The sequence below is a fragment of the Etheostoma spectabile genome, chromosome 8 (assembly GCF_008692095.1).
Source record: "Etheostoma spectabile isolate EspeVRDwgs_2016 chromosome 8, UIUC_Espe_1.0, whole genome shotgun sequence".
Lineage (NCBI taxonomy): Eukaryota > Metazoa > Chordata > Actinopteri > Perciformes > Percidae > Etheostoma > Etheostoma spectabile.
Window position 1 is genome coordinate 14,627,258 of NC_045740.1, and position 12,909 is coordinate 14,640,166.

Consider the following 12,909-nt stretch of genomic DNA (forward strand, 5'->3'; position numbering starts at 1 on the left):
AAAAAAAATCACAGTTTCTATACAGTATGACCAATGGATGACGAAGCGATGAACAAGCGCATGACTCATCGGTGTGCACCGGTATTCCTCCGCATATTCCAACAGAATCCCCAAAAGGTACAACACTCATTCCTAAAGGCTCCCTACCTTTGAGTCATGCCTTAATTCCCTCTTATGGCGCAAAGGGGATCAATCATACACTTCATTAAAAAACAAACAAAAAAACGGCGATTTGGGGCAAATTGCAGATAACCACTGGTTAGAACAAAAACAAAAAAACAAAAAAAGACAGTAAGCATTCAAATCATCCGGGTCGTCTGGTTTAGGAGTGTTGGAGAGATTAATCAACCTATCCTGATGCAAAGGGGAGCGTTCGGCAAATTGCGCAGCAAGAGGCTCCAGACGCAGCAGTCTCCTCCAAATAGGAGACTGGAGAAGTGGGTCAAGTCATGGCAGAGCGATTCCTATGAGACTAGTCTACCAAACCAAAATACTTAGATTTGACTGCCAACTCGCTCTTATTTGCCCAAGCACGTTAAAAAAGTACATTATAGTGTACATAGAGTCAAATCCAATTAAAGACATTTTAATCGTATCTAACAACGTGTAGGGCAAACGGAAAGGGACAAGTAATGTGGCAATGAATGATAGCGAAAGAAACCGACGACACAAGCAAATGCATGACAAAACACCGCCTGAATATATTCATACATAGTGAGGTAAAAGATTATTAGCACTAGTGTCAAAATGTTGGACAAACTACCCTAATGTGACATATTTTGAGGAATCAAAAGCTATGGACATTGTCTAGATGTAGGTTACGTTTTAATTGGGTATATGGGTTTGTCCTACATCATGCGGATGGGCTAATGTGGCTCAGTAGTGCGCTGGCTGAGATCTCACCCACATAAAACAGATCTCTGAAAAGTGCGCATAGCCTGCGCAATTTGGCTACCGGCTCACCAATGTGGGGCAGCCCCCCCCCCCCTACTGCTCCAAATATGGGTGAAAACGCTGACTGAAGCCCGTAGCAGCAGATGGTGCAGAGTTTGACGCGAGAGAGAAAAAAAACAAAACAATTGAGCTAATAAGGACCATTCTCTCGCCAGTCAATTAGCTGCTTACCTGCGCTTGTTACGCAACACCAACCTCCCCTTGAATTAAGCCACAAAAACGCTCCAGAATGCGCTCTTTTTTGTGCCAAAGTGAAGTTTGAGCTCAATAACCTCTTGCTGGTGTTTCCACGTCGAGTCCACCTGCCCTCTTCGTGACAGTGATAGGTGGCGTGAAAATTGATGTGACCCAACTCACCTGCCCATTTGCCCAGCTTCGGAGAGAGCAGCTGCCCGTTTCCCAAGACCCAGATCCTGAAGCCTGAGAGCAGCCTGTAGAGCAGCCACAGCGCCAGAGAGGCCACAGTGAACGCGCCGACCCAGAAGAGAGGCGTCTCGGCCCTGCGGAGCGTCTCCTCAGCGTTCATCCAGTTCATGGCAGCGGCTCTCGGTGACTCGGCGTGTGTGAGAGTGTGGAGACCTCAATTTTAGGCAATGTGCTCTAATTTCCAAGCCACAACGTGAGAGAGAGTCCCTTTATAAGGAGGTTGTAGCATCACACACACTCCCCCCCAACTCCCCCAACACTTGTCTAGCCTGATTTAAAGTGAACCTCCTACTCTGCCCGCTCTCCTTTGCTCTTCACTCGCTGCAGTTGCTGTCTCTCGGCTGATCCACCCCGCCGGTTGGAGCATGTGCATGTCAATCAACTCCGGCGCTTCCCCCATTCATTCGATTTTCTGTATGAAGCAGGGTGGGTCAAAGGGAGACCGGGATGGGAAGCGATTGGGCAAACATTACGGCAGCTCCCATCCGGGCTCTGTCATTGGCTCTCACCAGAGCAGGTTTGTCGGTTTCAGTCAGGATTATGAAACCCTCCAAACCCACGCTTTCGGAAAAAAACTGCCCACACCACTTTATGAATGAAAAGACTCTCTCATTGGTAAAACATGTGTACGTTCTCCCGCCCCTTGGGGTGCGATAGGAGAGAGTTTATTGGTTAAAGTGGTGCCAGTTTGTGAGGTCAGCCTGTTCCCACCTAGGTATGACTCACTCGTCTATTTTAGGTATTCTGTCTGCATCATACTGCTGATAACCACTAAAAAAAGTGGAAACAGGTACAGTGAGACATCTTGGCGCATAGATTCACGTGTGTTGCGCCAGGTAACTCTTTCCCACTCGCCTCTGCTGCAACATGCGCGAGTACAGGCTATCCATATGGAAAAACTACAACCCCCAGTCTAACTTTCGCTTTTCAGACTCTCGCGAGAGTACAACCATCGTAGTAAGTTCCTCATGCCAAACATTGAGGGGAATTGAGATGTGCTGTGCGTGTTACATAAACACTGAGACAGGCATGTGGATTGCCATCGCTTTGTTTCCATCGTCTTAACATTTCCATGCACATGAATGAGACAGGCATGTTTACAGACGTTGGATGTTTCAGCACAAGCGGTTGTCACGATTTTACTCCTCAGCAGTATGTGATTTCCCCACTCCGACCCAGAAAGCCTATTTTTAGCATTTTTTTAAGTCTCCAACTCACCCCATCTGCCGCCATGCTCTATGTCTCTCTCACACCAAAACTAAACATGATATTCTGACACACCGAGGCTCTGTGGCACAAAGCAAAGCCTGACATGTACTCAGCAGAGGGCCAAGAGTATGAAAATGTTTCCACATGCTGACAGTCATCGTGCAGTTACTTGTATTCTTCGACGTAAGTGGCGGGATCGAAGTCAACATGACACCGAGAGGAAGAAGCGGCACGTTGTGTAACAATTATCAAACGGGTTGCAATCAAATGCATTTCTGGCCAGCTGTCTCACAGTCACAGTCACAATGTTTAGGGTAAAATATATTTATAAAATGTCCTCTTTCACAAAATAATCTTTACAAAAAATACTTTTACAGCACCGATTTTATATTCTGACATCATTGCACAGGCAGTATTATACACTGATCTTTAATTTAATAAACATGTATAAAGTAACAAGTTCTGATACCTAGGTTTTTCACATATGTTTTACATATTAAAAACAGCAATTAAGTGTAGTGTAACCTGTAAAAGAGTAGCCTCAAAGTGTTTTTAAACTGACAGCATTAAACATAATTATTTCACACATGAAATATACACACACACACACACACACTGCTATTGGACGTTTTGAGAGTCCACCTTCACGTCTCGGTCGTGTCCTCGCAGCCAAACAGCTGAAAACAAGAGAAGAAATGTAGATGTAATTGTGCAAAATTCCCTGTTAAAATCTCGAAATGTCTCTGTGAATTCTAACACGCAATGCACACAGAGAAAGTACACAAACATGGTGGAATATTAGTTTGTCCACCGCCTCTTTTTTCGGGGGGGGGGGGGGGGGGGGGGGGGGGGGGGGTCTTTTAATATTAACTACACATACGAGGCAAAAAAGTACCTTCTACTGCTCTCAAATTTTACGTTTCTTGTTTTTTGTTAAACACAAAAGTAAATTTGCCCTTCTTAGTATCGATAGCCCTGAGCACACACACTCACACACACACCCCCTCCCCTAAATCCTGCAACACCAAGCTGTTTCAAGTTTCGTCCCCCTCCTTTCAACACACACACACACACACACACACACACACACACACACGCACACTCTCCTTTTCTCTCACCCCATCAGAGTCAACACTAACACATGCACCCTTTAAAAATCCGACGTCCACTTTAACACTGCAACTCATTGCGTTACTGCTAACTTATCTGTCCATACATTAATCTAAATCTTATATTGACTTAAATGTAGGCCTACTTATGTTGAAACACATTTTTTAAGGTGAGCAAAAATTGCTATAAAAAATTGTCATTAGATTATTTCGGACTAATGTTTCCTCTGTTCTGATAATTTCTCAAACGGACAAAATGATAATAAAAAAACAACATCCCGACTGCCATGACTGTTTTCAGCCACTGCTGTTAATTACGTTAATAAACACTGACATTTTGCTGCCAATATTCTAGTTTACACACAAACTTTCCAGAGTTTACAGGACAGTCAATTAACGTGGTTTAATGATCTGCTTTTTGTGTGACGCTGTCTGTCTCTGTGGTTCTGAAACGCGCATTTCAGCACCTTAGAAGTGGACAGCGAAACACACACCATTCCTCCTTTTACACTTATAAAGCTTCTCAAATGTAAATGATCGACTTCTGCCCTGCACATGTGTTTCCACATCTGCAAGAACATAAACCACATATCTAACAACGATCACTTTTGCAGCCCACTCCTGTCTTGTCATTCACACACATCTGTCCACCCTGCAGTGACTCCTCCTGGTCCCGTTCAGCTGATGATATTCACCGTTAACGTCTGTGACACAGCATGTTTGTATCAGCTTAGACAGCAACATTTCAACAGGAGTAACAACCACGTGACACAACACACACAGCCAAATTACTTCCAAAAGCTGTGATAGCTGCAACATTAACAGGAAGAAATCCTGCTCAGTTTACAGTGGACCCCCAAATAATGCCCCCGCCTAACTTATCTTTCCTAACTCTAAATAATGACAGCTCTTCCATAAATATCTGCCCAGTGAGTCAAGAGTGAGACAAGCAACATTGCTTCAGTGCATCCTCTCAACAATAGTACTAAAGTCATTTCAAATTGAGGTTTGTGTTTATTTTTATTTTATGCATACCCATAGTCTTATTTCATCTGACAACCACAGCATCATTACAGCAGCTGCATCTGCGGGCACAGAAAACTGAAATGAGCTTAATTTCTCAGATCAGTACTATTTGAAAAAAAAAACATTTGAACCACTTATTTCATATTTTTATGTCTGTAACTTCACAAAAATGCCATTTTTAAGTTGTCTAAGTTGATTTTGACAGTCACAATTCAAAACAAATATGAGTTTTTTTTGGACATTTTTCAGCCTTTTGAAAAAAATAAAAACTTTTAATTTTTACTCAATGGAAACTTTAAAATATGTTTTAATAAACAATAAAAAAAAGCTGAGAAATAACCTAATTTGTACAGAGTTGGAATTTAAAAGATAGTCTTTCGATGGGTCTCCAACAGATTAGCTGTGGTTTTTCATCAAACTATAGCCTACTTTACAATTTTTCAGTAATTAAGGTTTGAAATGAAACAGGACTATATTTAAAATGTGTGTATATGTGCAGGTTGACAGAGCATACAGTATATGTTGTTTGCTGGGATTATTATTTTTAATTACATTTAACATGAAACATGTAACATACCTGCGTTCATGTGTGTGTCATGTCCAGTTACAGCTGCTTTACATGGTGGCTGCTGTCGTAACAGTTACAGCTGTCCTTTTTACCTCCAACAAGAAAAAACATAAAGAGACATTACAAACCCTTTGAAACTCATTATCTCACCACACAGTAAACTTTCATAATACACACACACACACACACACACACACACACACACACACACACACACACACACACACACACCACACACACACACACACACACACACACACATTCAGTGTTGAACTAAAGAACTAAACACCATATTTACGTTCCTGATGTCTGAACAGTCCAACTTCATATTACAAAAGTTAAAAGGAATCAATCAGTTTTATGTTTAAGTCCTACACACACACACACACACACACACACACACACACACACACACACACACCACACACACCTCAATTGTGCCGTATGAGACTAATAAACTTGCACAAACATTTGGACATACAGATGTAAATGTAAATCCACTCAAACAATCTTTCACACACACACACACACCACACACACACACACACACACACACACACACACACATACTGTACACAGCACCACATAACACTCCCACATCTACTCTTTCTGCATCTTCAATACAACTACAGCTTGAATTACAGTTCCGTCAAAAAGCATCCCTGAACATATAACGTGTGAATTTGTCAAAAATCATCTCAAAAGAAAATGAACAAAATATCTGCTTTCCTAAATCAACATTTAAATTAACATAAAAAATGACTTGGGCGGTCATTCTGCTTAAATCTGGGATTATTAAGAATGCGGGGGAAATGTTTTCATTATAACATTTCTCTCAGTTATCAAATAAGACAGGAAAAAAAGTTTTATATTTAAGCATCATGTTTGTCTGTTTGGTATGTTAGAATTGACACTGGGCGTTATTAAATTATGATTAACACATGACACAAAGCTAAAATTATTGTTATAAACACAAGCTGTATTCAATCATTAAATATGATGTATTATAGTAAAATATAAATGCCTCCGTATGTATGTTGTCTTATGGAAAGTTGTTGTATGTTTAAATAATTGTCTCTCAATTTCATATATTTAGAATGATACACACACACACACACACACACACACACACACACACACACACACACAAACACACACACACACTTTCCAGCCGTTACGAGTGTGTGTGACTCTTGGCAGACTTGCGTGTGTAATATGTGTGTGTTTGTTTCAGACAATGTTTTGTACTTTTACAAAACATCTCATACCAATTAATTAATACTTTGCATACAGGGATAATATGTGTATGTGTGTATGCTTGTGTATGTGTGTATGCTTGCGTGTGTGTGTGTGTGTGTGTGTGTGTGTGTGTGTGTGTGTCACACTCAGCATTTACCCTCTATGTCTTTAAATAAACCTAAATTCATGTTTCGACTTTTTAAAATTAAAACCATACACCCCCCCAAACACACACACACACACACACGGACACACACACACGGACAGTCACTCACTCTCTTGTAATAATAAAGCTGGTAAAGCACAAATAAAGACAAAATAAAATGTTTGAGTTTAGTTTGATATAGTTTTAACTAAAACAATGTGCTAAAAATGTTGGCGTTGGGATTTTACATGTGTGTTTATATTTAATATAACGTTCTACATTTAATCTACAGTTTGATATGTCATCTTCAGGAGCCTATAGAACATCAACAGGAGCCTGTAACGCCATTACACTGCGTGACCTCCCCTCACTGTAGTCACCATAGTGAACACAAGCTTCTAACACACAGACAAATACTGTACACAAACATACTTTCCAAGCTTTTCCAGCTGCACTGGTTAGATCAAATGTCTGAATAGTTACTACAGTATCCAGATTAGACTCATATATCACCTGATATTGGCCTTTAAATAAAAACTGAATGAGCCTGTTGATGTCAGCTGTCTTAAATATGATGGACATGATTTTATCACGCCCCCCTAAATTAATGTTATCAGTGTAAGTTTTAAGTGAAAGTTTTTGTGATATAAGGCCTTACTGCTGCGAATGACTGAACAAACACTGAGGCGGAAGGCACTGAATATTTGAATTTCTTTGCCATCAGAATAATCCCAATCAAAGGCACTCAAAATAAACTCAGCTGTCAGTTTCTTAGGCTAAAACTAACAAAATCTAATACAAAAGACCTGTAATAAATCCTACCTTCATAAAGGTTTTGTTCAGTTTTAGAGAGATGTTGATTGAATGCTGGAGTATTGTGTTATAATATTATATTGTTTATATCATTGAGGGTAGGCTAAATATCCTAAACACCTCTCTGTATAACACAATACAATTCAAAAGCGACACAAACTACATCCTTTTAAATGATCATACATTTAAATCAACACCTCTCTGAAACAGTTTTGACAAACACTGAACATTACAACCTTAATGAAGGTTGCGTAACAAACAGCAATAAGCTGATCTGTTGTGTTGTGTTAGACTGCATTAGTCTTAGCTAGGGGTATCTAAAAAAACTGGCAAATGCATGCAAGCAATCAGTGGATTTAATCCAGAAATACTAGTACTGGGACTGACAGTCAAAAACCCTCTTCAGACAAACTCTTGTTAAGAGACATTCTTTTTACAATTTTAAGAGAAAACGATTAACACTCTAGGGTGAGGATAGGTGATGTTCACATGTTTTTTCTGGGATGGTTTAGGCTCTCTAATCTTTAAGAACAGGGTCTTCCAGTTAAGTTTTATGCCCCAAACCCTCAGCAGAAATAAGAGAACCCTATTTAGAAAAGTTGTTAGTTGAGGAAAACAGACCTCAGATTTAATATTTAGAAAACAAAACTCTCCCCCATTTCAGCAGGGATCTCCTAGAGTCCCCCAAAGGTCCCCTAATGAATTCCTGCCCCATTTTTGCTAATTCATTATAGCAAAATTGTGGTGACAACAACTGCAAATACTTCTCCAGAACAGAAGTCAATAATGTCACCTTTTGTTACTTCTGGGGTGCTATGTTTGATCCTAAGGCTCATCTTTTTATTTTTTTTAAACACTGAAACTAAAATGAGAATTAATCAATTTGCCCTGTTTAGTTCCTGAACCATTGTGATTGTGGTGATTCTCAAAACGCACTTATTCTGATGCTTTCAAGTTTCAGCTAAATGGTTGAAATGCCAATTATCCTGACAAGGTCTAAAAAGTCGTTTAAAAAGAAAAAATGGGTACAAGCAGGTGTCCTTTTAGGCTCAGCTCAAGCGAAGAGCTTCTGCATTCAGGTACATGAGCTATTTGGTTGGTCGAATCTTTTAACAACTGAACTGAATCATTTGCCACTGTACTGTACTTGTTGAAACTTGACCATCTTTTCCCATTTTTCTGCTGCTCATTCCAATATATTTTCCTTTTTTTTTGTCCACCTGCAGATACACAGACTGGTAAGAGATCCAGTAATGTGGGAAATGGCCAAGGCTAAACCCTTCAAGGCCTCACTGAACACTAATAGAGAAAAGAGACAATTAATCAAACAATAAAGAAGAGCCTTATAAGAATCTGACATAAGAACTGTGTGTCAACCTCTGGCTGCCTGCACCTGCTGCTGACATCCTGATGTCTCTCTGTCACCGCAGCAGCAGACCGCAGCATACGGCCTGAGCGGTTGCAGGGGCCTTCACCATGAACTCTGTCCACAAAGAGTGCTGGGATTGAATTAAGAATTCTTCAGTCTTGGATATTTGATTTTAAATAATTTTCACATTTTGGGTATTTGTATTAAATTGTATCATTTTTAGCTTGACGTATCTGGCTTAAATGAAATATTTCTTCAGTTTAAGAGTATTTTGACAACACTGAGTAAAGTCTAGTTTTTATTATCTGAATTTACTATTTTACATGCTTGCTTTGAATTATTTGTATTTGCTCCACTAACACAAAGAGTGTAGGGAAAGAAGAGGCTCGATCATGCCTCATTAAACCAGGTGGGACTCCTTTCAACTGGCTCGAGGCTCTCTCAGACTCTCCGAGCTTCTACCAGCTGCCCTAAAACTTGTTTATCTGCCCCCTCTACTAGGACACAATTGTCTGAAATAAAAGGGTTGTATGGTGTCCCAAGCAAGCCTTAACTTTGTGTTTAACTGCGTATGTAGACTATGGGAATCCGTCTGATACCTAGGTCATAGGGCATCAGTTTAGCCGTCTCCAGGTAACTGGTAAGATCAGTGTAATACATCATATTAGCCCTTATTTAACACGTTTTGACAAATTAAGTAAAGTCTAGTTTTAGACATTTATAAAGTCGATTTTGCTCTACTTTTTCCCCTTCAGGAGCTTCTATATCTCACATACAATAGGTTTTTCAATTAAGACTTGTGTTCATTAAAAAAGGTGTCATCTTTCAAATTTCTCGTTATGCATACCCTTTTGTTTTCATCCGAAAACCTGAAGTTTGTCAAATAGGACCCATTCATATTTAAAGGCAAACTCATTTACCTTCCCATACCGGGATTAGATGACTCTTTGTGGTCCTGAGGACAGCGAGGTATGGGTGTGTCTCACTCAAACTGGCTTGACTCTCAGGATTTTGGGTGTTGCTGTTGGAAAAAAAGGTGTCGGTTGATCCAAGCTCTCCGTCCGCCCGTCCCGCTGCCTTCTCTCTCCCTGCCGACCTTTATTGTTCCTTTCTGCATCATTGTCTGTGTTAGTTTCTGTTTTCTTTCCTCTCACAGGCATCATTGAGGTCCTAAGAATACACAAAAAAGACAGATTCAGGAAAGAATCATGGAGAACACACTTTTAAGTGGCATGAATGCACACTAACACACAACTGAGTGCAATAAATTAACCAGTCAACACTAAGATGTCATGAAAAAAACACACAGTTAAATACTGTACTGAGGTCAAACAGTGAGTAATGAGTATTTCGTATCCTGAAGCAAATGCGTGGAGTTAGGACTGTAATTATTAAAGAAACATTGTGTGTGAGTGCAGGTAACACGGGCAGGACTTCTTTTTGGGTCGGCACACAAACCACATGTGTCCTGCTTTTTCCAACCCCCACGGCCCAGAGGACAGACTGCTCACAGTTCCCCTTTTTGGCAAGACTGATTCTGCATCTGCTGTGACTTTATGGTGAGACACACACACTCTCAAACTCACACACATTAATACATTAACAGTGAATGAATAGGAATATATCACATGGAGACTCTACAATGTATGTTAAAAAAAACACACTGTTTAACATGCACAGAAAAAATGATAAAGTTAGGTAATGTCACAGGAATACAAAATGAATGAGTCGAGAGACACACACACACACACACACACACACACACACACACACACACACACACCTACGGACATGCGACTGCGTTGCTTTTTTATTTTTATTTTTATTTCTCTCATACGCATACAAATACATGCAGTAAATTCAGTGGGACGTATTTGGTACTGGACTCATCTGACAACTTTACTGAAATATTTGCACACAGTATGTACATATATAACCCATCAAACTAACCATTACTTTCCCTGTAAACTTAGTTGTATGTATTTCCTTTGTATAATTGTGTGTTTGTGTATTTGTGTATTTGTATAATGTCGTATGATGTTTATTTATAATTGTATTGTTTACTTTTTGGTGTCTTCTTTAGCTAACTAATGTTATTTCTTCATTTTGATGTACATGACACACACAAAAATTCCTGGTAAATGCATACTTGGTGAAAAATTCTGATATTTTAAGCATTAAATTGTAACATTTTCTTATACGACTGTATTTTTTACATTAGTCCCTTTTTTCTCTTTAATACTTTGATCATAGAGATTTATATCAGGCTTAAAAAAAGATACGTGTATTTTTGAGTCTGTGTTCGTGTCTGTCAGGTTTTATATCTATTTTTGTGTGTTTTTCTCTTGCATGTTGTTTTCTTTTTTGTAACTTTTCCTTGTATTTGATTTAACATGCTCTTGTTACATGCGGCTTTATGCATTTTGAAGTAAAACACATTGAGTTCTGCACAAACAAATGACTGCACACATTACATTTTACAGTAAACAAAGCTGAATAATCTGTGTTATGAAGTGTTTCCATTAGTCTAATTCCTCTCTTTTACAGCATGAATTGTCTAAAATACCATCAATTTTAATTTCTGAGAGTTTGACAACCACTTCTGAACAAATAGCCTGTGAGATGCAGCAGTGCTGCTCTGCCTCTCTGGAGCTCTGTGCCTTCAGCTGTACAGTCAGCCATTTTCTGCCTGACATGAGGAGGCTTCACTGAGGCTGCAATGCTTATGAAAGGACCTTTTGTAACCAGTTTTGCCTAACAGAACACTCGTACGTGGAGAAAAACACGTGTATGTGGTAAACAACAGTGCCAATGACACTATCATTCAATTCTCATTTTATTTCATCACTTCTCAGCAGAAGAACTCACATGTCTGAGTGCCAAACCAATGAGTAGTCACAACAAAATGGCCGAACTGCATCTATACAAGTTTAAAAAAACATCTGGGAGGTCACTTTAAAATGCATAATCTCTGATTTTACCTGCATTTGTATCTTCTGTCTTTAAGCTGCGTTTGAGACAACTGAACTTAATCAACCTGGAGTTTGGTTTCTCTGAGGAAGATTGTAATAAACACTGATTTTGGTGCATTAGAAAATTATGACAATGAAACAAATGAGATTATTAGTCTTTAAAACTGCCTCTTCTCATAATAGTTGTGAAAAAAAAAATTTAAATAGGAATTATAGGTAGAGTTAGAATTGTTCCTTTCTTTGTTTTCATGTGTCCTGAAGAGAGATCTGAATTCTAAAACGTAAAGTTGGAACATTTTATAAAATCATCTTTTTTTTTTTTTGCTACACACACTGACAAATGTTGAAATACTCAGGCAAGTTTTATTGAGTAGGTAAGGACTCAGAAGAAAAGCAGAAACGTCTTCAGTGTAGGTTTCAAAAGGTTTTTGTGACTTATGAAGTTGTATCTGCTGTTGACTGAATAAACATCGATGTTAGACTGGGACGCTGGGGGAAACTGATATTTGACAGTCATCCCACAAATACTAACATTAGTACCAGCCTTTTAAAACGTCCAAGAAATTGAAGTTCAAACAGATCCTATTGGAAGAGTTAAACTTTATCTTGTTAAGATTTCTCTTTAGTCCAAAGACTAAATTTAAAGTTGTTTAAAAAAAATCCCCAAATCAAACAAACCTGAAGCATTTAATGTGAAACACTCACAGAGTCAGCACTCACTCTGAACGTATTCAGGAAAATACCCGTTTTTCTACAAGTAAAGTATTTGCATAGCTGTAGCTAAAGTAAAAAAAATCATAAAAAAGAAGAACAACATTAAACCTAATATCAGTAATGAACATTAGAACAATCTAAAATATATGAAGTGTTGAGACAATTAGAAAAGTTGGTTTGGGATGATCTTAATGAGACAAGAGAAATTATTCTCATCCAATTAAGAATCAAGTGAGAGTATTTTAACTGAAAAGTTTTGACTTCCCATGAATTATATATGTATTTTTTGATTGCTAAACAACAGTGGGCACAACTGAAGCCCCATGTCTGCACGACCATGAGTCACCTGAGCTAAACAGTTCACA

The 12,909-nt window shown here is 39.0% G+C and overlaps 1 protein-coding gene and 1 long non-coding RNA gene across 4 annotated transcripts in view; both read right to left on the bottom strand.

The window, feature by feature from the left end:
- The window catches only part of hsd17b12a (hydroxysteroid (17-beta) dehydrogenase 12a), a 17,174-nt gene extending 15,502 nt beyond the window's left edge, over positions 1–1,672 (bottom strand). The window contains exon 1 of the mRNA XM_032522613.1: positions 1,312–1,672. Coding sequence (XP_032378504.1) covers positions 1,312–1,489 — 178 coding nt within the window. The 5' untranslated portion in view covers positions 1,490–1,672. The remainder of the gene's footprint in view (positions 1–1,311) is intronic.
- Positions 1,673–2,415: 743 nt separating this feature from the next.
- The window catches only part of LOC116693587 (uncharacterized), a 49,394-nt gene continuing 38,900 nt past the window's right edge, over positions 2,416–12,909 (bottom strand). For all 3 annotated transcript variants that reach the window (XR_004332957.1, XR_004332958.1, XR_004332956.1), the window contains 4 exons: positions 9,779–10,028; positions 5,302–5,384; positions 4,734–4,783; positions 2,416–3,266 (listed from right to left, as the gene is read on the bottom strand). This is a non-coding gene — a long non-coding RNA (uncharacterized LOC116693587). The remainder of the gene's footprint in view (positions 3,267–4,733; positions 4,784–5,301; positions 5,385–9,778; positions 10,029–12,909) is intronic.